General features: G+C 45.0%; 1 protein-coding gene across 4 annotated transcripts in view; it reads right to left on the minus strand.

Moving 5' to 3' along the window:
* Positions 1–23,271, minus strand: part of NSD3 (nuclear receptor binding SET domain protein 3) — a 33,849-nt gene that overhangs the window by 3,661 nt on the left and 6,917 nt on the right. Inside the window, exons 3-22 of one of the 4 annotated variants that reach the window (XM_032092255.1) lie at positions 20,661–20,729; positions 20,045–20,204; positions 19,478–19,632; positions 18,706–19,212; positions 17,800–17,926; positions 14,461–14,561; positions 12,032–12,077; positions 11,374–11,504; positions 10,699–10,827; positions 9,944–10,070; positions 9,354–9,551; positions 8,551–8,721; positions 5,876–6,025; positions 3,526–3,682; positions 2,766–2,968; positions 2,196–2,308; positions 1,476–1,745; positions 797–913; positions 557–698; positions 187–293 (exon numbers count right to left, since the gene is read on the minus strand). In XM_032092255.1, coding sequence (XP_031948146.1) covers positions 187–293; positions 557–698; positions 797–913; positions 1,476–1,745; positions 2,196–2,308; positions 2,766–2,968; positions 3,526–3,682; positions 5,876–6,025; positions 8,551–8,721; positions 9,354–9,551; positions 9,944–10,070; positions 10,699–10,827; positions 11,374–11,504; positions 12,032–12,077; positions 14,461–14,561; positions 17,800–17,926; positions 18,706–19,212; positions 19,478–19,632; positions 20,045–20,204; positions 20,661–20,729 — 3,180 coding nt within the window. Of the gene's footprint in view, positions 1–186; positions 294–556; positions 699–796; positions 914–1,475; positions 1,746–2,195; positions 2,309–2,765; positions 2,969–3,525; positions 3,683–5,875; positions 6,026–8,550; positions 8,722–9,353; positions 9,552–9,943; positions 10,071–10,698; positions 10,828–11,373; positions 11,505–12,031; positions 12,078–14,460; positions 14,562–17,799; positions 17,927–18,705; positions 19,213–19,477; positions 19,633–20,044; positions 20,205–20,660; positions 20,730–23,271 lie in introns of those variants that run through there. The other 3 variants (XM_032092256.1, XM_032092257.1, XM_032092258.1) reach the window with 3 other exon arrangements.

Raw genomic sequence — 23,271 nt, forward strand, 5'->3', positions numbered from 1 at the left:
CAGAAATGCTCCTTCAGGTGTTTCCCACCAGATACAACAGCATGGCAGGGCACTCTTATCAAATCTTTTAGAGACTTTCAAGGGTAAAAGGTATTAGATAGGATAAAGAGGGAAATAAATCAAACCCCTCTTTGCCCTACAAAATTTCTGGATTTGGGAGGAGAAGCTTCAGTTTCATCCATGTACCTTCGGACGCACACCCAGGAAGCCGCTGCAGTTTTCTGCTCCGCAGTGACACTCAGTCCTGCCATTGCCCAGGCAATCCAGATTGTAATTGAACGTTAACTCCATTCCTAAAATTTAAAGAAAAACAATTCACCCAGATGGACACTGAGGGAAGACAGGCCTGTGACAATGACACTTCACCAGCATTTGTTACCATAAGACCCCTGCTAAAACTGGAACCTTAAGTATCATCTCCACTCCAGTGAATGACAAAGTTCCTAAACACTTCACTGGTATTAATAACTTCAAAGACAAAAAAAAGTGATTCCAAGTGAGGATCTTGGCCATTGCAAGACAAAAGCAAACATGCCAAATAGTGCCATCCTTTTACCTGCAGGAATGTCACAAAGAGCAAACAGTCCAACTCTAATGTCACCATTCACTGTCCACTTCTGTGTTTCACAGTTTGGATTACAACTATGGTTCATAAAACGAGAGTAGTTCCCCTTTGGGCCAGCATCTATTATTCGGTCCTTCAAGGAAAAAGACAAAGATGTGTTTAGTACTTACAAAGCAAAGAGGTTTCCTGGTGATCAGTGACATTTGCTATCAAACAGGACATAATATTCACCTTGGTTACAGTTAGCATATAAAAATTGGTGACACTGTTCTCGTGAGCACGTTTGATCCGCAGCCGGCACTCCTCCTCGTCAATCAGCTCCCCAACATATTCATTCACAAATTCACCCTGCAAAGGAAAGGAGAACAAGCATAAGGAATCTATGCATGCTAATCATGATGATAAAGGGAAGCAGCACAGAAAAAAGCATTTCTTATAAAAAAGGCTCTAATCATCACAAAAAGTGTTACACTTTACTGGTCTAGTAGGCACAATGTGAATACCTGCACCACATACTTGCTGTCCAAGCAATAAACCCACGCAGAATAAAAGGCAGCCCTGTTCCTGCATTCAATACACAAGACAGCTGTCAAGTCTGTAAAACCCTTTCAATTTTCCTGCTTTCTTTCAAAGAGGACAAAGTGACAATTTGAAATTTAATAAAATTAATGGCTAAACCCCATGTTTAAAAGCAGTCCTCCAGGCCAATAGTGTTTTCTAAGGAAAACCAGAAGAGCTGGGACGTGACCAACACCTCAATACAGGAGTCACCATTGGGCATTGCTCTGAGCAGCCAGGCAGCTGCTGAGGGGTTAAAACACAATTCATTCACTGGAGGTACAGAGTGCAATTCTGTTTTCACCTAGACCCACCCTGACGGCTGTCACAGCCTTGTCCTGGGTCCCTCTACCTTTTTAATGCTCCTTTTGGTCCTGAGGCCCCACCCGCGGCGCTCCGTTTTGATGATCTCGGCGTCGGGGTAGAGCCTCTTGGTGAAGCATTGGTTCTGGCAGCGCTCCCCGGCTGGGCACACCTGGGGGTGGCACTCGTACTGCAGCATCCTGTTGAGGCACTCCGACTCCAGCCCGCACGGGTTCTCGTCCGACGGCTTGCAGTTACACCGGGGAATCTCGGACAGGTCGGCCACCTGGATCTGAACCTTCCCGATAACCTTGTTGGACTGGGGAACAAAGGGGGAGAACAAAGGATGAAGACAATGCACCGGGAACACAGAGTCAACAACTGACATGAAAAGGCAAAACCAAAAAATATTATTTTATCCTGTGTTTTACTGTACTATACAATAGAACAAGAGATTCGTGAGAAGACCAGCAAAATGATTTGCATGAATTTCTTTAAGCTTCCATTGTTGAAAACCTTGGTGTAAGTACATAACTTACAATCACAAAACAGCTTGGGTTGGAAGGGACCTTAAAGACCATCCAGTCCCAACCCCTTCCATGGGCAGGGACAACCTTCCACTAGACCAGGTTGCTCCAATCCCCATCCAACCCATCCTTGAACACTGCCAGGGACTGGGCAGTCACACCTTCTCTAGGCATCCTTACTCATGCACAGGGCAACTTCCTCATACATAGAATGAAAATAAAAAAGAAAGAGGCCAACTCACTTTAATGTGTTTATAGGGTGGAGGTTTCCTTGAATTCCTTTCAATTTCCAATGCCTCTTTGCTTTCTCTTTGTGCTTTCAGTTCCTGGAAACGCTTTGCTGCTTCTTCAAGTGCTGTGCAAAGAATTCAGAACAGAAAGCAATCAGCCCCAGCTGCTGCTAACCAAACATGTACATGTACATGTATCTATTTAAATTTATTTTTCTTAAGGCTAGGAACAGAACTCTATTATCAAACAGACAAGCTAAAAATCAGTTATGCAATTTATCATGAATTTATCATCAGGTACTTTCAGCAGGTACCAAGATACTGAACAATGATCCCATGCAGCAGAGCCCAATCTTAACATTTCCCCCGTTTGTGGAAGCACTGAACTGGCCCACAACAACACACAATGAGTAGGCACTTAAACACATTTTTATCTGCAGTCAAGGGATCAACACAATGCTTGGAGTTCACGTGAACACAGAACACTAGTCACATAATATTCCCATGCAGGTTAAGTGGTGATGGAGACACAAACACGTGGAATTTTTGTCATAAACCACTATAAACTTTGTTTGATTTTACCTTTCTTGAAGGTCTTGTTAATACTAGTTTGCCCCTCAGCAAAGCTTTTATCTCCTTCAACATAAGGGAAAACTCTGCCCTGGTGTACCCAATAGTAGTCATGTGAACCAAAGAAAAATACTGGGAAGTCCCCGATATCATGTTTGAGGCCCTGTATGTTGAGAGGCACAGACCTGGGATTGCAGATCTCTGCTGGCCACCACCTGCAGAGTAGGAGAAAAAAGAATATAAGTTCCCTAAACCAGAGCTTCCCAGTTTCCCTAATGGGATTGAGAAATAAAAGCCAGTTTTCCTTTCTTAAGGAAATGAATTCCTTTCTCACGCAGCCAAGGCTCCCGCTGGCAATACCTGGGAAGCTCCACGTAAAACACGAGCAAAGCTCTCACTCCAAATTTTGGAAAAGCCTTCTAAGAATATCCGTGGCCTGAGAGTGGGTTTCTAGGAGCACCTGTGAACACCTTTATTGCTGCAGCTGACTAAAGCAAACACCAGCAAGGACAGCTGGGCTCTGAGCCAGTCCCTCCTTTCCCACATCGTGATCACCCTCTGCAGAGCAAAGGTGTGCGCAATCCAGAGCCCAGCACTGCCTGGGAAAAGCAGGAGCGCTGCATTTCAAGGGTGACATCCGTGCCTGACACCAAGCAGAGGAATTATTGTATTTCTAACTCTTGTTCATGATGATTGAGCTGCTTTATCTTCCTGCAATTCCAGAGTACACGAAAACATCCAAAGCATTAAAACCCCCAAAAGGTGAACTTGCCTGTAATTCCCAAGCTTGACCCAAACGATCTGCTTGTACCGCAGCTTCTTGCCAGCTTTACAGTCATTGCAATTCCAGCATCCCTCAGGCATTTCTATGCTGAGACACTCGGGGTGGAAGGAAGCTGGGCAGGACTCACAGCACAACAGTTTGCCACCTTGAAACAAAGAAGCCCGCCTTGGTTTGTAGAAGCCAGGATTTGCTCCCCCCATGCACAGCAATCAACATTCATTTAAAATCATCCACTCGAGATTCCCACTGCCCCACAGAAAAATGGCAAAAGAAAGGGATCAAGTCAAACTTAACAATGTTGGTTAAAAAGGACTGTGCAGTGCTTAACCTAAGTTGGGACTCTTAACTGCATCAGACAAAAAAGCAGCTGAGGACTTAAACACGAGGTGAGTTGGCAGGAGCAGCACCATTCCCGAGGGAAGCACTGCAGCTGGGAACAGTGCTGCCAGCTTTTAGTTCTTTGGTGATGGCCAAAGCAACCACAAAACTCCGCATTTTTAAAGAATCCTTTTTCAATCAACATTGCTCTGACTGAATCCCCAGCAATCATTAGCGAGCACCAACCCCACAGCCTATAGGTTGATCAATACTTTTCTGCTGCAAGGACAGGAAAAAGAATCGTAGTGTGTTTATTCCACAAAAAGTTTACCAGGATAAGCCCAGTACATAAAGCAGAATGAGACACACATGAGTTGTCCCTATCCCAACAATTCCTGGTGCACAGAGGGAACCTCAGCACTGGGCTTCACATGAATTTCTGAAGTTTACACTTATTTGGGCAAAAGTTGTTTTGGCTGGCTCACATTTTGGACAATCTATTACACGTGGAGAGCCACAGCACAGCTCTAAGCCACCCTCAGCAAAGCAGCTCATATAAGATGACTTGACACATTACACATACTGTAATATTTTATACATGTAGGTATATAAAATATATATATGTTCTTATATGTGTATATATATTTAAAAATTAACAAGATTTTGTGTCCCAGATGGAAAATCTGGGAGAGACTTGAGGGTATTCAAACCAATTTTCAATCACAGTATCAAAAGAAGTGTGAATAATCTCTTTTCAAACCTTTATCAGAAAATCTTGTCCACCTATAGACTTCCCAGAATATCATTGCATTAATTGATTGTTGCATGTTACAATGAGCATTCCTTAAACAATCCAGTTGCATGACCAACACTGTATTTCCTCTGCTAAAACCAGTAAAATACAGTCATATGGATCCTCCAGAGCTCCCCAAACCCATAATGAAATTTTAAAGTATTTTTTGCAAATGTAATTTCAGAGGAAATACAGACAAATTACTGAAACATTATCCAAGATGAGAAAATGCCAAGAGATGCAAAAATCAAACAAAATCAAACACAAAACTGTCAATGCTAAGCAAGAAAAAACCCAACATTCCTCTCGGGATGCATTAGGCAGATATGGCTCAAGCTAAGCACAGGGCTCAAAATAATTCTTGTTTTCAGGAATTACAGGACTACTGCAAGCCATCGATGTCACAACGCTCAAAGCGACCTAACTTGGGCTGGGCAATGGGGCACCGGCTCTGAACGCTCCTGGGGAACCAAATTTCTGTGGGGAACGAAACATTACATCTGAGCATTGCACACAGACAGCAGGAATCGCCCCAGGAGGGATCTGGGGAGGCTCAGCCCCCCTCGGCAGCAGGAAGTGACCCCTGTCCGGAGCTGTGGGGTCCCTGCGGGGTCAGAGCCCGGCTGTGGCAAGGACCCATCCCGACGGGAGGGGATGGGGATGGGGCACTGCTGTCTCAGTGGTGGAGGTGGGACACGAGGCCCAGGGACTAGTGGGGACACACAGAGGCCAAACCTCACTGCCTTCCCCCTCTGGCACCCTCCAGAAGGACACGGCACCCACCCTCGTCCAGCCCCAAACGCCCTCTCTTCTCTCAGGATCTGCACAAGATCCGAAGCAGCACATCCCCCTCTGCTTCAAATCAGTTTAAGAAGTGGTTTTACATCATCTAGGTAAATACTGAACTGCAACAATATCGAGATCCATCTGCTTCCTCTTCACATTGCTGTGCAAACAGCTCCCCGAACCTGGAACAGCCCAGGCCAGGTAGAGAGTGACCAAATCTCTTCCAAGGAGAATTTAGTGACAGCAATTATTTTAAGCCCTTTTATATAAAAAAAAAAAAAAAAAAATTGCCAACAACACGAACACAGGCTCACAATAACCATGAGTGAAGGTCACTGAAAGCAGTCAGTGTGGGGACAAGCAGACATTTCTCCGTTGATTTAGAGAGAAAAAATAGAAAAAGCGAAAGTAAATTAAAGAGAAAGAAACTATTTTGGTTACCTTTCTCACATTTCTTTTTGGAAGCTGACGAAGGAGGAGGAATCATAGGTAATTTCATCAACTCAGCACGATTTGACTCATTCAGTAGGTAGTGGGACTTATAGGCATAGGAACTGAACAGGGGGTCTGAATGGTCCTGCACTACCAGCCCTATACGAAACAAACAGAAAGAGATGAGTTGCAATGAAACTACCCATGATTCCGTGAAGGAAAAATCAAATAAACCCAATGAACACCTCTAATGCGTTATGTGGGAATGAAAAAAGGATAAAATGAAGAAAAAGGAAAGTCTGACAAAGTTTCTGCGCTAACAAAGAGGTTGTGCTGGAGAGACTCAAACTTATCTAGAAAATCTTGCAATGAAATAAGCTGCTTCTAAGTGGAATTTCAATTGGCTTTTTACCCTTCATTCGTGCATTTATAGACAAGCACAAGAAAAGCAAAAAAGTTTGAATCAGTGGGATCCCCTCTCCTTCCCACAGGGCAAAAGGAATCTCCTCTGCAGACCCGGGGTGATGGTCACTGCAGCAGGGTCGTGCTCTGAGCTGGGGCTACAGACAGAACGGAGGCTGGGAATGAGAACTCACCGTCCCACTCACTACAAATCTACCCCTGAGATCTTGCCTACAGAAGTGTTTTGCCTCTACAGTTGTGCTGGAAAGCAAGGAGGGGTCAGTGTTCTGCAAGGCACCAAGGGGGAAGCACAGATGCAGGTTCTGCCCTAGGCCATGGTGGCAAAGCTGCCCCACCCAGCCCTCCCAGGGCTGCTCCAGAACAGTCCAGAACTCTGTTCCCTACATAACTCCATTCCAAACCAGGCCTTGGCAATTCTCTGTCCTGCACCAAGAAGAGCTTTTCCTTGTTACTCCAGAGAGCCAGGCAGCCCAGGTGAGAGCCCAGAGCTGCGGAGCAGAAGCGCTTGGCCAGTAACTCATGGGAAGAGCAGAGCAACTAAGCCCCAAAGAAACAGGAAAGATGAGCTACCAAGAGAGCCACCAGTTCTCTCCCTGAGGGACACAGCTGAGGGCTGTAGAGAAGCTCTTGGATGGTGCTAAAACACTGCTGTAAGAAGACTGAGGTCAGCCCATCTGGACACACATCCCTGGGAGGATGCCTAGAACAAGGGAACCTACACATGGAATCAGGTGAACTGTAACAGGTTGACTGGAGGGTACTGCAGGGTGGTGAACAAGAAGCCTTTAAATATTTCACATTTCAAGTACCTCACTGTAAGCAAGTTTGTATATTTTGTAGATTGTCTCCCATCTACATTTCTCACTTCAGTAACTGCATCTAAGTATGAAGTCTCTGCTTCTGATAGCGACTAACACTAATTAAATAACCATTCTCATAGAAGTGCCCGAGGATTTCTAAAGCATTCAGTTCCCCATTTCTTTCTGAGCAGGTGCTCAGTGCTCCAGCCCCAGGTACTGTCCTCAGCACTCTGGCTCCCGATTCCAGCCAGGCCTGGCAGAAACAAGGCCCACAAGAATGTTCTAGATGAACAAGTCCAGAGTTGCTCCAAGACACGGAGGATTCAAGCAGTGGCAGTGGTTTGTAACTGTTCAAGTTCTCCTAATTAAGATCTGGGGAATACGCAGGACAGGGAATTCCATCTGCCAGGGCTCAAGAGGTTATTTAGATTGCCAGGAGAAAATACAGACTCGTGCAGTTTCATCTCTGATGGAGCCAGATTCAGGTATAAAGAGAATTACTAAAGAAATGTAAAATGGAAAAAAAAAAGCATGAAAATTTCCTTCCGCATTTCTTGCCATTCTGAGATCTGTAATTATTAGTCTGCTCTTGCCAAGTCAAGGCAAACTAAACTTCCACCTGAATGAACACCAAGTGAAAACAAAACTTCAGGATCCAGTTCACTTTCATTTTCCTATTAGTGACTCACAGAACTGCTGAAGAGAACACATCCAGTATAAACTGCTGGGATTCTGCAGAAGCTACATATTAATGTTATTCCAATGCCTAAGAATAATGGTACTTTTGAATCTTGAGACCAAAGCAGCTGCTGCACCAACATTTTTTTAAGCTGCTCTCTGGCAGAACCCTGGTGACTGACAAGCCATAAAAGTAACAAGTGGGGAAAAAAAAAAGTTAAAAAGAAAAAGAAAAAAAAGAGAACTTTGACATATGGAAAAGCCCAGCATGAAACTTGCTCATACAGTACCGCTAAAGGTTTTCTTTCAAAGTTCTCAAATGTGATGGCAATTATAAACTGAGTTTTTCTAGTTCATGAATAAATCCCACCTTTTAGCCTTAAAACTTAAACAGTTTTAAGTTTGTAGTAGTGGAAGAATCCCCATATAAGTCTGCTTAATACAGTGATTAATAACACAGCAGCCATTCTCAGCATGCAAAGGCTGGAATTGGGGGATTGGGATCTGTTTTTCCCTACTGGCAGAACAAGCCAGCCTGAGTGCCTATTGCTGCTTCTGGCTATTAAATGTTATGGACCAACACAGCAAGTGGAATCTCATGAGGACTGCTGACCAAAATAAAATAAAATAAAATTAAATTAAATTAAACTAGATAAAAAATCCCAGGCAGCATTTAATCCCAGCAAGCCCTAAGGGAGGAGTTCCTCATGAAACACTATTTTTATCACTAAACTGCACGAGTGACAACAGAACTACAAAACAGGGAAAAACCAAGTGTCTCACCTCTTGCACAAACGAAACAAAAGCCTACATTTACAGCAGATGAGGAGTGAGTCCTTTTGGAATGGTTACTACAGATGAGGATGTGGGATGACACAAACAAGCTTCCTGCAGCGATGCAGCCGTCTCCCGAGTGATAGGCAACGGGGCAGCGCAGACATCTCGCCATGCGACCTGCTCAACAGAACACAGCGAAAGGCACACGTCACCCAGGGGCACAGCATCATTTGGGTTGGAAAAGACCTCCAAGACCATCGAGGACAACCAATGCTCGGGTCAGGATAGGGCAGACTTCCCCAGAGGCAAAGGCAAGGCTGGGTCTATCCCAATGGCAGTACTGGGTTAAGAAAAGAAACACCTACATCTTTTTTCTAAGGAAAGTTTCACAAATATTACCCCTTAACTTTCACTTTAAAATTGTTAAGAAAAATTTCCATTCTACAGTCTATTTGTTTGGTTTAAACATTTTGGTTCATTTCTAAAAGAGAATTTCATTTCTTTTTCCTTGAAAAATAATTGTTCACAAGGCCATTACAAACTATCTTTAAAACCTGGCCTCGTACTACGAACCCTTGGCTTCCACTAAACCCAGCACCAAGAGCTGACCAGGTGTGTGGATCCAGGTACACTGCACAGTGTCAAGGTGCCAGCTGCTTCCCACCCATGAGATATTTCAGTTGACGACCTCACTGAGGAGGAAACCCTCGTTCCTTGCTGCGTAGTGTGTTACAGAGAGTGGAACTGGATGAATTGTTACTGTGATGATGCCGTTGAGCCTCCTCCCTGCTCAGAGCAGCTGCCCTCACCTTTGCTGGCTTTATGCATGTCCTTGTCCATGGAGCAGGCAGTGCAGCAGTGCTGCGGGCAGCGGAAGCCCCGGGACTCGAACAGGGCCGTGGCAAACTTGCGCACACAGGCCTCGTGGTAGAACTTCCCGCAGGTGCTGACGGAGCAGCGCTTCACATCTTTGCCAGGGAGCTTGCAGGAAAAGCACGTGTGCTCTCCTTGTAAAAGAAGGAATAAGGAATCCCGATCGTAAAAGCCAACTCTGAGATACAGATATTGTCCAAACAAATTCTGAAGCCAACAGACTGCGAGCAATACAGGATCCTTCCCATCCAACAGGCACGCTGGTTACTGTGATCCACAATAACATTGGAGCTGTTGCTCACATAAAAATCTCTTATTCCAAGTAAAACCCTAAGCAGTTCATTACTTTTTTTCTTATGAGGCACTTGCTAAATGGAAAATGAGAATTTAGTCTCAGAGGTTAAAAAAGTAGTGGAATAACCCCAACTTACTCACAAACTCTTGGAAAGCACCATCTGACCAGAATGTGGCTCCTGAGCAAAGGGGGAAATCCCTCCCAGTTTTCCAGGCACAGGAACACACTCACCATTCTTACACTCGGTGCAGATGAACTTTTCCTCAGGCATGGCCTTCAGGCCGAGACACTCCAAGTGGAACACGCTGCAGCACTCGCCCTCGCAGGCCAGCAGCGACTCGCCAGTGCTCTCGCAGATCTGCAATAGGCAGAGGGCTCAGCAGGGAACAGGGCACCCCAAAATGCCAGTGACTGCCAGGTGGTAACAAGAGGAACTGCCTGGAATTGCTTCAGAATTAGGGTAAGGCAAGAGAACTGAACCTGGCAAGTCTCCAGGCTGAAGACAACCCCAGCACTCCCCACACCCTGCTCTGGGGTACCAGTGTGAGCCAGGACAGAGCCAGGAAAGGCACTACAGCATCCACCTGCACTCCTCCATTTCTCAGGGAACAAGCTGCTCTTGCTCTTCAGGTCCTTTACTGTCAACCAGGAAACTGGCCAGAAGATTCCAGGATTTTTTTTTTTTTTCAAAATACTGAAAAATTCTCACTCTGCCCTATCCCGATCAACCATCTGGAATCTTCAAATGGAGCAGAAAATGGCATTTATTTTTCTACTGATGCTGGCAGGTATAGATTAGACACCACCTTCCAGCTGCTGAGCTTTTTGGCCTGCAGGAGGGCTTAGGAATCATTTAACATGAATCATTTCCAGAGCATAAAAACTCCTAAAAGACTGAGTATTTTATCTGAGAGGTCGAATTAAGAGAACTAACAGAAACAGGGGATAGATATTTAGTATCCATCACTTCAGGTATCACCAGTTACCTGACAAACAGTGTCTTTTTTACTTGTTCCAGTTCCTCTCCTGGACAGGCTGGAGTCCACCGACTGCACATCCGAGGCATCGGCGTCGGCAGTGGCTGAGGGGCTGTCTGAACGCTTCCCAAAACTGCCCTACAAACAGGAAAAATCCACGGCACTCAAACCAGACAATTCCAAAGGACAACCACACTGGGAAAAGTATTTCTGTCACTGTTGATCAAAAGACCATTTGGTAGGTCAAGAGACACAAAGGTCCTCCTGGAAAGGTGCTGAACTTCACTGGGATGACACAAGTGCTGCCTTCTTGATATATTTCACCTGCACAAGCCAAACACCATAAGGAGCTCTCTTACTTTTCCAGACACTCCTTGGAGTTACACCAGATACAGCAGCATTTCCCAATTCTCCAAAAATTTCAAACCTTCCACAGAGCAAACCATGATCTAAACCAATGCTTTGCCAGACAAAGTAGCAGGAAAATTTGTAAGTAAACATTGTATTTGCATAACAAACCCATGGAGGGGATTAGAAGGAAAAAGACTGGACTTTATGTTTTCAGACAATAAAAAGACTCAAAATGTGTAGAAAAGTGTTCATATATTTAGCAATAATCAACTGAAAAGCATCTTGTACACTGACAGCTTAATCAGGTCCCTGTGAGAACCAACACACCTTTACCTGTAAATCATTGAGTCCTCTGGAATCAGAGTCAGACGTGTCCCTGTAGGCTGAGCTGGTCAGTTCCATGTCCGTGGAGGCACGACTTCTCTTCTTTAAGGGTTTACAGGAGTCTGAAATCTCACTGGCACCTTAACACAACATGCTAAAATTAGCTTTAATATATGTTCTCAACTTTTTGCTTAAAATTAATAGAGGAAAGAAAGATGAGAGCCTGGATTACATTATCTGCCTTAATTTTCAGTTTGCAGTTTTGTTACTAGTTGAATTCTCCCTGAAACTCATTAACTGAAAACCAGCTTAGGCAGAGTTTTTGACAAACTTCTTAACATGGCAACACAGTGCAGGAAGGTAATAAATTGTCTCTAAGGGAGGATAAGTCCTTAGGAGATTTCCTCGTCATCATCCATCTTTAACTTTGGCTAAGCAGAGACTTTTAAGAAATGCCCAGAAGGACTTAGCTGCTTACAGCATACGAACAAACACCATCCTTGCCTCAGCAATGCACAAGGACCAGAACCCCAAACACAGCCCGTCCCCAGGCAAGTCCAGCTTAGCCCCACAGAGCACCAACACTGTGGCTCACATGGAACAAAGCTGCTGCCCAAGGGTGATGAGCCACCAAGTTCAGTTGAGTTCACTTTCACCTGCCACTCACCTTTCTGCAACCCCGTCTTCACTGCTGCCAGTGGAACCGTTTCAACCTGTTTGAAAGGAAAATCCACAGTTAACACCAGAGGAAAGTTTCTCCCTAGTACCAAAAAGCAAACAGGTCAGTTCAAGGGGTTAGAATTCGGGCGGGAGCTGCCATCCCCTCCTCAGCCCGAGCCTCCGCATCCCGCTGGCTTCACTCCTGCCTACGCTGGTGCCCGGAGCCGTGGCAGCCATGGGGCACCAGCCGGGTCCTTGCACTCTCTCCCTGTGGGCATGAAGGTGACGGGAGCGCTGCATCCGTGTCCAGCAGGCAGGAGCGGGGGCCTTTGGGCAGCCACCCCTGATGCTGTGCAAACCCCACACCTGTGTGAGCACACGTTCCCCTGGGCAGGGGTGACACTGGGCTAGTGAGACACAGTGCGGGGCCACTCGGGTGCTCCCAGCAGCATTCCCTGGAGCTCCTGGAGCCCTTCCTCCCCGTCTAGAGCTCTGCACGGGCCCCCCCGGGTGCCGTGGTGCAGGGCTCTACACAGCTGGAACTCGAGGGCACAGGCACTTCAGCAGACAAAGGTACAAGCTTACAATCTTGCAAAAGCACTTCCAGTCCTTGACCCTATGGAGAAGTTTAGGAACTGTTCTGCCAACATACATGGAAGATGTGGGAATTTGGTGACAGGGTAATATTTACAGAAGAAAGCTGTTGCCTAACATCCTGTTTTTAAGGTTAAGAATTACAAGTTATTTCTTTGCAATGGGGTTACATATGCATGGAGAAACACATTTAGTAAATATTTAAGGATTATTCTATAATTTTTTTAAAAAATATTTTATTTTGTTGTACAATAGGTAAAAACATACAGTAGAAGGATTTGTATAGGATACATTTTGTAATACAAATATAAAATCTAAACAATCACTTTTATTTCTCCACTAGTCACTGTAACAGTAGCATCAACATTTTGTTTTTCCCATTAATTGTACTCGTTCCAGTTATAATTTTATACCAAGTTGTTGCAGACTAACTGGGGAATCAAGAAAACTTGACTTTGGGTAACAAATATTGTTGCATAATTGTAAGAAGTTAGTAAGATTTTTTTTTTTTAAATATAACTTAATACATTCAAGGTTTTGAGCATTACAGTGCCCCTGGGTTTCACTCTCGTCAGATACTTCTCCTGAGAAAAGCACTTTAATTAATGTCCACAGACTGAGTCAGCCAGGTAAGAGAAGCACATGAAGCCACCTGGCATCCATGAAGTTCATCTTGTTGGTTCTTATACCTTTGTTAAATTAAGAAACCTTTACAAACATAAAATAACTCTTTTGAACAGGGGAGGCTGCAACACCTCATGCCAAGAGGCTCCACGGACCACATCGGGTGTCACACACCCAATATTTAAAACGCTTTAAAGTTTCAGCAAGAAACTGCCTCGAGCTGGAGCACCCCTCTGCTGCACAGCAGTGCAGAAATGCTGCAGCATCAAAGGAAAAATAAGGAAAAAACACCCAGAAAAAGGAAGTGGGTTCACTTTCAGTCTCTGAAGTGAAGGAAGTGCAAAACAAAGCGCAAAGGGCAAAGAATAAATTAAAGAGATAAAAATATTTTTTCCCCTTCCCATATAAATCTTCATCCTGACTGTCCCTCTTTAAAAATTCTCATTGGGAAAAGCTAAACTATGAAACATTTATATAAAATTCTCAGCTTTCAGACAGAGGCCCTTGAAGGAAAAATCAACCATGCAAGGAGAAGAACCAACAACTTTGACAAACTTGTTAAAAGTGTATGCAGGTTTTAATATTTCTGTCCATCCACTGCACTCTGCTACTCATTTCCATGCAGAAATTTCTTATCATTAATTTTTTTTTAAAGCAACAACATTTGTCTATCTGACATCCAGATTAAAGGAATGCCCTGTACACGTTAGAACTATTTCAGGAAAAAATGGTATATCCCAGAACTGTTTTGCTGATGTCTGCCAACATGAAAGTCTGACTATTCATCTTTAAGTGAAATCATCCTTGAAGTCCATTTTCAGAAGTGGTCAAATTAATCACTCTAACTTCATTTGAAAAACAAAACCTCAACACAAACCAGCAGCTAAATCAAGAGCCAAAGGAAGGAACCTGGTGGCAATTCCATCCAAGAGAAATCACTGAAACAAACCCATTTTGCTCAGAACAGAAATCTCAAAGGAAACATGGCAGGTTCATTAGGAGTCATCCATCACTGCGTTCCCACTTCCATAGCCTGACTGATACTGAGAAGATGCCAGTAGCAGAGTCACAGCAATGGCATTGACAGGGGGATTTCATGGAGGATAGTCCAAACCGAAACCCGATGGGGAAAAATGGAGAAAAATAAAAAGGCACCAATATAAGCCACAACATTTATGAATACGATATATTTTAACTCTCTACATGGAGGAAGCCAACCTGCTCCTTTTTGATCTTCTTCTTTGGCACAACTTCGGTGGATTTCTCAGACTCGGAGCGGGTTCGAATCGATCTTCTCTGTTGCTTCTTTTCTACAGAACCTGAAGAAGGAAAAAGGTTTCCATTACATGATTCCTTGTATTTCTGAGGAACACCAAGATGTGCAACACCAAACCAACAGGTAAAGGAATGAAACCAAGACTTTGTCCTCTTTTGAATGTTTTATTTTTAAATTCAGTTCCAAGCTATTGACCAGCTGGTGCTGTGGCTGCAGACACACATTCTGATTCCAGAGACAGATCAGCTTCAGAAAACAGACACCAGGAACAGAGTGGAACAAAAGGCTGGACCTCAGCTTAGGGCAAACAGATTTCCACAATCCATAATACACCTCTCAGGCACAGTCTTCACTTGGTTAATTTTGAACCAAACAGTCCATCTTTGGTGTTTTGGGAAGGTAGCCACAACCAACTCCTTGAACAAAAACAAACTAGAAATTTCGGATGCAAAGCACAGCTTCAGGATCTCCCCCAAAACACCAGTTCTGTGCCCCCCTCTGTGGGGTGACGGCCTCTGTCACACAACTACAGCCAGCCCCCCGCTGCACCACCTGCAGCCACACCAGACCTCAATGCTCACCTGAAGGTTTCAAGGTGAAGAAAAACCTCAGTGCAAACAGAAGCATCAACCATGATGTGTTATCGTCATTAATGAATGTGAAAAACAAGTTTTTAAAGTATTACCATACAAAACAAACTCAGATTAATGAAGGATATTGTGACATTTCAACAGAAGAAGAGGGAGCTACTGGGTTTTTGGCAACTAAGGCTGGCAAAATCAAAAGACCTTTCTGTGCTCCAGCACCTCCCAAACAGGCATATCGAGAACCATGGACACGATACTCAACACCATGGGCAGCTGTTGGAACAAGCACACACTCAGAGCTGACAGGAAACTGGCACCCAAGGATTTACAAACACCTGCTGGGAAGCATTATTCTGGGTTTTCAGTCTGGGAGGTTTCACCTAAGAAGACACAACTGTGAAATACTTTGTTTTCTTCCAAGCAAAACTGCAAACATTTGGGAGCTGACTGTGCCAGCCAGATGTACTGTTAGGAGCTGTAAACCTGCCTGGTCTTGTCAGGAGATCACGTATCTAGAGACACACACAGGCTTGAACCAGACTGAAACACAGCCTTGCAAAGGACTTTGGAGAAAAAAATTAAAATTCCTCTTGATCCATTGGATGAGCATTTTTCCCATGGCTGCATGGCTCAGGAGTGTCTCAGTAACTGAACTATCCAGCTGGAAAAGTTATCATGTTACAATAATTGGATTTCTGAGGGGAAAAAATTGTTGTTCTTCAAGGGAAAAAACTTTTACAGCACATTAATTAATGAATAATAGCAGTTAGTTATTAATAATTTAGAAGTTAATGACTCAGGTCAACATCCATCATGTCCATCCACGTGTAACTTCTGGTTCCAATAGGCCCCATCCCTTGAGGGACTCCCACAGCTGCAGTGGGTCTCCACATCAGAGCTGGGCAACATCTTTTGTCACTTTGCTGTGTGACCAAAATCCCCTGAACCAGCTTCAGGTAAATTTGAGCAGATGTGACCAACAGTTACTTTAACCAAGAATGGATTTTCTCCTTGTGCTGCCCTGCTGAAGGAAATAAGATCAAGCCCTGGATCAGAGAACTCCAGAACTGGAGTGCCTAATGTTGGCTGACGGCAACACTGATCACTGCAACAGGCAGTTCTCCTCTTCCCGCTCTCCAAGGATCCAGCCATCACCTTCACAATGCTCCTATCCTATCTTCAGGCATATTTTCATCCAAAGTTTCAGGACAGATGTTGGACCAGCCCTCCACCTTGCTGGAGATAAGTCCTAGTTCAGTGTCTGCAGACCAGAGGCACCAGGGATTCTCAGGGCTGCTCTTGCAGTAGCAGATTTCAAACAGAATTATCTTCCCGGCATTACTGAATTCTGTGAATCTAACTGCAGGTTATCAATAAGGACTCCCAGGCTCAGCCTGGGAAATACTTTACCGTAAAGGGATTCTGAAGTTCCGGTGACCTTACATTTGAAAAAAGGACTTGGCAGTTATGTACCACAAGAGGGGACCAATAACTGGACTTTGGAAATGGCTTTGAGAGTGACTGTTTGGAGCGTGCACTGCAGGAAAGCTCAGGCACTTACAGGGTGTTAGCAGGTGGAGTGTTACGTATCCAAAAAGCCTAAGAAAACGAAAAAAGAGAGGCTCAGAATTCTCACCCCCTACGTCTTGAGGAGCCATAGGGAAGCTGAAGCCTTTAGACCCCAGGTGAGGGAAGCAGAACAGCGATGGCCTCTCCTGCTGCAAGGCAATTCAAGTATCCACAGCAACCACAGCTGGAAAGAACCACCACTGCCAACAGCAGGGGAAACCTCATTCACACCAGGAAATCTGGAGTACCTGGCCTGTGTGCTGCAGTCCCAAACACGCTCCATAAACCAGCGTATCAAATAACCCTGCCTAAACACTGCACACGGACAGAACCTGAAATGCGTTTGCAGAGGACTCATGGATGCTGACCACTGAGATTTCTGACTCTGGTTCTCATTCATTTCATGTTTGGAAAGGGAGAAATAATCAAACAGATGGATAGTTAAAGCAGAAGTGACGCCTGGCAACATTATGAGATTCAAATAGCTCATTCAAGGTTTTCCCATTTCAGGCCCAGGTTCCATTATTTGCTTCAGTGGTTCTTTTCCCTCAGACCTGATACTTCAAAACTCACTGCTTTATGATGCGGCCCCTGAGACAGCTTCAGAAGGCAAGCACCACCTCCCCTGGTCGATGAAGTTAGTTAAAGTGTTTTTTTTAAAATCCCTGTTCTTTAACAGGCCATGCAAGAACGCAACAACAAAGCCTAGGGAGTTTCCATCCTGAATCAGACATTCCCTACTGAAATGTGCCACTTCCTGACTCTTTTCCTTTCATGACAGTTCTTGTATTTTACATTTGGGGCCAAAAGCCATGGCAATACCTTGCTAACACACATCCACTGTGTTGTCTTCTAAACCAGCTTGCTGTCTGCTCTGCACAGGACATCACCCCTCGAGTATGTTGGCTCAGGCTGTAAGATGCAGAGGCCAAACCACCAATCCCACCCCACAGCCATGCTGTGTATGTTGGCTCAGCATGTGCAACATTAGCCATGCTCACTATAATTATTATGTAAACAGAAAGATGTTAATAATAATTTTTAAGTAATGAGAAAATGCTGGGTTTGGTATTTGAATTTTCATGCTGAGGGCTCAGGTTCAGACCAGGAGTGCAGTTTCCCTACCTGCTGCCCCAGAAGTTGTCTCAGGAGAGGACACGTTTTGCACCACTGCTTTTTCACTTCTCTGAGCTGATGAAGAATTAAGTTTCTCTTGTCCTTTGATGCTTATTTCTGTTTTGTTACCAACTCCCTTAAAAAGAAAAAAGGAAAAGATTGTCTTCCCCTGATATAAATGTGTGTTGCTACCAGGTAATAAACCTGCCCCTGAATCTCAGAACAGAAACAATCAATGCTCTCCAACCCAACACATAAACAGGATTAATCTACTACGGAGTTACTTCCCTGCAGAACTTTCCACCCCTCTCGATCTCCCCTTACACACAAGGAAAAAACAATTCCAGTGACTTTTCTAAACATTACCTTCTCTATAGGGCTTAGGATGAAATAAACACTCTCCAGGTAGAGAGGCAGAAGAAGGAGGCTGAGAAATAGTCCTAAGCCTTTTCCTTACACTGACTGTGGGAAGCTGCTGTGCACCTGAAGGAAGCTCAGAGGCAGAACTCAATTTAAAAGTCTGTTACACAAAATGTAGTTATTACTTTTTAGTACATTATTAACAATTTTGTCATCTGTTTCCCACAAAACCACTGATTTTATCACGAATTTTTGGATTATTTCAACTAGGAAGCCGAAGTTAAAACAGCTTTAATATTTTTAATGTGTTACAAACAAAAATATGGCCACCTGTAGGGAGCTGCTCTGCCACTAGCAAAACAGCTACTGCCAGAGCTGCACTGAAAGTGGGGCTCAGTGCACTGAAAGGTTCTGTTGTCACAGCTGTCTGTTAATCTCTCCAATGAAAGGAACATGGATGGTGTGAAAGCTTGGTGGACACAGTTCGAGCTCCCCAGTAAGGCAGGCTCGGGATAACTCAAGAGCAAAAGAGGGGTCGCTGTGCCAAGCACGTACCTTGGTGGAATAAACAAACTGATCGATGAGTTTTCCATCCCCAGCAGCATTCTGAAGGGCAAAAACCTGTTCAATTTTAACAACTGGAGACATGTTACACTTTTGCAGATCCAAGTTGTGCATGGTTATCGAAGCTGGTAGGGACTTCCTAGCTGCAGCTGTTTTCCATGCGATTTTCACGGGCGGTGCCTCCTCCTCCTCCACGCTGGACTGCCTCCGCTGGCCCTGCCTCCGCGCCTCAGCGCTGGAAGGTGACGACCCTGCCGCCACGCTGGCGTGTTCCGGCTGCGCGTTCGGCACCGGCTTCGGCCGGCGGTTCTTCTTGGCCTCCGATTTGGAAGCAGCAGTCTTTTTGGCTTTGGCCAAAGCCTCCTCTGGCTCTTGGTCTACGTAAATGAAGGTGTACTGTTCTATCCTCTCTTCCCGGCTCATTTTCAGCGCCTTCTCGGCGTGGGCAATGCCAATGTCCCACTGGGCTCGCTCCCTCTGCGGCCGGGGCTTGCGAATCTTAAGGGACAAAGACAAGCAGTTGAAGACACTGAAGATTTTGCCACTACAGCACTTAAAACACAATCCTGAGGGTCTCTACATCTCTCAGGCAGCAGATTGAAGTCTGCTCTCCATTTACAGGGTATTTTTGACACTGAATGTGGACACTGAATTCCCTGCCAGCAAGATGCAGCCAGTCCTTCTCAGGGTAAAGCCCTGCAGAGTTCTAGACCAGCCTCAGAGCATCTCCCTTACAGAGATGATCCCCCCAGTGCCCCTGTACCTTCTGTTTTTCGGAGTGGTTGCTGGCTTGCTTGGCTGCCTCAGCCAGTAACTGCTCATATTGTTTGTGCCCTTGGTACTCCCGAACGCGCTTCTCGTGCACCCAGGCCCGCTCCGGCTGGTTGCTGAAGAACTGGACGTGGTATTCCCGGGCACCTGAAAGGGAGAACACCAGTCAGCAGTTGTATCAACACTGCTCTGCCTGTTCAGCTTACGCTTTCCTCCTCCCCAACGCTCCATTCCTGCAAGTGGAGGTACCTGGCTCAAGTGCAGAAATACAACAGGCCAGATCCAGAACAGTTTAAGATGGAAGCTCAGTACACCCTGCCCGCACCGAACACTCTCACACTGACTTGAGAAAAGCAGAAACACCTGTGCACAAGCCCATTCCCACAGTCCCACCTGCAGAGGTCACGTACCAGGTACTAGTTCTGTGCGAGCCAGGACTGTCCTGCTCAGCACACACACAGCAGAATTCACCCCGCAAAGGCAGTTCAGAACTAAGATATTTTTAATAAAGGAACATCTACAGACACCTGACACTCTGGCAAAGAGCTTCCTCCCTCACCTCTTGTATTAATTTTGGTATGCACGTCAAGCTGTGGATCACACGACACCATGCAAGGCCACCACGGGTACGTCCCCACCTTGGACCAAACGAGATCCCCAACCTGGAACTTGACGTCGTGGGTGACCTGCGTTGGAAGGGATGGCAAGAGCTGCTGGACCTGCAAAGGAAACACCAGATTAAAGCCACAGGAGAGGATTTAGAGCACTTGGAGATGACACACCATCCACAGGGACTTGTTGTTGTTGTTCTCTCAGATATCCCTGAGGTTTGATAATCCAAGATGAGAAAAACATTTCTCAGAAACATGACAGAAAGGAGCTGCACACAGCTGGGATTTACGTAACGTCACTGACAAACCAAGATGCAAAAGAGCAACTGTCACCCCCCCAAAACGATTCTGCTTCCTAAGTTGATTAGAAATAATGCTTTTAGGATAAAATAAAGCAATAAATCCAGTACAATAAGAGATGCATTGATGCAGTAATGATTAGTAAGAGTTTAAAAGAAATGACAACTGATTTATCAGACAAATTAAAAGAAGCAATGGAAGAAACAGTCCAAAAATAGTAACATTCTGTATGTTCCAAAAGTGTTAATTGGTGTATGTACTAACCGGGGCTTCCTCCAGCACTGCGTCTTCTCTTGGTCTCTCAGAGAGTGTGCTAAGCCTCTCGTTTGGTCTCTAGGAAATGGGTAACAATGAAGGGAAAAAAGGAAAACAAACACAAACAAGGTAAGGGGACAGTAAAACAACAGAAGATAATAGTGAAACCAGGCAGAAAAAAATAATTCACAGAGAAAGGCAACCAAGAACCCAGAAAACAGGAATATGACTGCTCCTTGTACTCAATTAACATAGTAACATCACAATAAAGAAATACCTGGTTTCCCCTACGCTATTTACATTACGATCGCACCTGACTATAACTACGTTCTCCTGTAACAGGTGACAGAAGAACATACATTTAGAAACAGTGAATCCAAATAACTTTCCACCTAAAATAATACACAATTTCCAAAAACCAGAGAACCCCATGTGAGGCTATCCATAGTAATGCGGTGAGTCTCACTGTACACCAGTTATCTGCAAGAACAGCAGTACATAAATCATGTTAAATACACAACATGATCATTGTAAAATCGATGTTAAATTGCACAGAGTTGACAAATATATTTGGAGGATCAAACATGTCTGGAACACAGAGCAGAATCAGCCCCAACCAGAAGCTGACACTGACGTGGGGTGGCCATGCCAGACAGTGTGAGGGGACGGGCTGAGATAAGGGTTGGCTGGGAACTATCTCAGGAGACAGATCCCACACACTTGCTTTTCCTGCAGCAGAGAAATCGGAAGTCAAAGGACTCAAAGAGCAGCAAAAGGAGCCGTCAGACACAAGCAGTGAGAAACTAATAATGCAGACAATCCCCATTATTTGCAGGCCACTCCAAGCACAGACCCCACATCAGTCCATGCTGTGTGCTCCAGAGAGCCAGGGACACAAGGAAAGGGACAGAGCAGCTCAGGTCAGGGGTGGCATGGCCCAGTGTCTCATTTGGAGCTGTGTACATAACCACCATTTAAGACTGATCACATTGCTATCTGCTGTGCAGAAATCCTTCCTCCCTGTACTGCAGGAAGCACAGCACTGATTCCTGCCTTTCCTTCACTACAGGGAGTTAGTGAAACCTCCCCTCTGCCAGAAGAGTCAAGCTGAGTTCACACACTGCAAACTCCCAGTTCCTCACAGAACATAACTACCGAGCAGAGAGGCTGATTCTTAAAACAAGGATTCAGAGCTTGACGTTCATCCGTGTATTCACAACATTTCAACTTCAAATCAGGCTCTCCAGTATGGGCATACCCTCATAGTCAGTGGATTCCCACTGAGATTACAGTGCCAGAACAAGGAACAACTAGCAGATCATCCGACTTGCCGCAGCCTTGTTGAGTGTAAAACTATAAAACAAGCATAGTTGTACAAAAAGTTGTTTGTTCCTATGAAGACGATCCCAAGTCACAAGTCTCACACCATTAACACTGAAGATGACAAGAGCGTACATGATGAACATACATGAAGATGAAATTGTGCAGAGGAAGGCAAAGCGATGGGAGGATGGACCTGAGACTGCCCTGGCAAACTCATACCGAAAACCACCAGCACAAAACCCTGCTCCTGTCAGAGCAGGCCGTGTCTGAAACAGGGCTGGGTAACACAAAACATTAATTGCAACACCACCTTTAGAAAGGGAAATGGAAGCAACAAGGAGGACAACAGCAAGACCAAGATTTCTGGTGAACTTTGGATGACACATACGACTAGGAACTTGGAATTCAAGATGCAAGGTTTTAGTTCAGTCTGTGAGAGACAGAAGATTCCATTCTCGTGGTAAGCAGGTAGCAGAGCCAGAGGGACAGGCAGATCTGAAGCTTCAGGAGCAGAACAGGAGTCACTGGTAAGAGGGGAAACAAACTGACAGCCTGATGTGGGGGTGATGGAGTCTGGAGAAGAGGCCAGAAAGTTGGTACAGTGCAAGGGAGACTCTGCTCAGGGAGTGCCAGCAGGACACAGCAGCTCCTACAGCCACCTCACAGGGGCTCCAACAGCACCTCCATGGGGCACAGAACCCACTCTACTAGATCAGAGCTGATCCCTGCAGGACAGGATCTTCTCCCTGAAAGCACCAAGGGCTTTCACAGACTTTACAAGAAGCCCAGCTACATTCTGTAACAGCCCAGCCCAGCCTGCACTGGGCAATTTCTGTCCTGGCCAGATACAGCAACTTCCCCATTCCTGGCACTTACCAGCCTCTCTGCCACCCATTCTCTCAACTGGGAGAGGCAGAAACCAGCACCACAGAGGCGGCAGTAACAAGCATGAGAAAAGGAAACAGAAGTACTGGAGTGGCTTATGAAACGGAAAGAAAAAGAATGAGGGGGCAGCAACGTAATCTGGGTCTTTGCTTCCCGGAATCTCAGTTACCACCACCTGATGTACATCCTCTGGATACGGACAATATCATACAAAATCTGACATAAATGGGAACAGACAGCAATACTAAATCTTTCCAAAATGTGCTGTGTCAGCTGGTACTTCTCATTCCCCTGCTGATTTAGAATACTCATTTTTACTGGTTCTACCTATGCTACACAGCTCCTGGGTTTTGTAAATCACAGTATTTTAAATATCCTTCAAAGATCAATTAAATATTTCACTGCTGAATAT

This window comes from Corvus moneduloides, chromosome 27 (genome assembly GCF_009650955.1).
Source record: "Corvus moneduloides isolate bCorMon1 chromosome 27, bCorMon1.pri, whole genome shotgun sequence".
In the NCBI taxonomy this organism is placed as follows: Eukaryota; Metazoa; Chordata; class Aves; order Passeriformes; family Corvidae; genus Corvus; species Corvus moneduloides.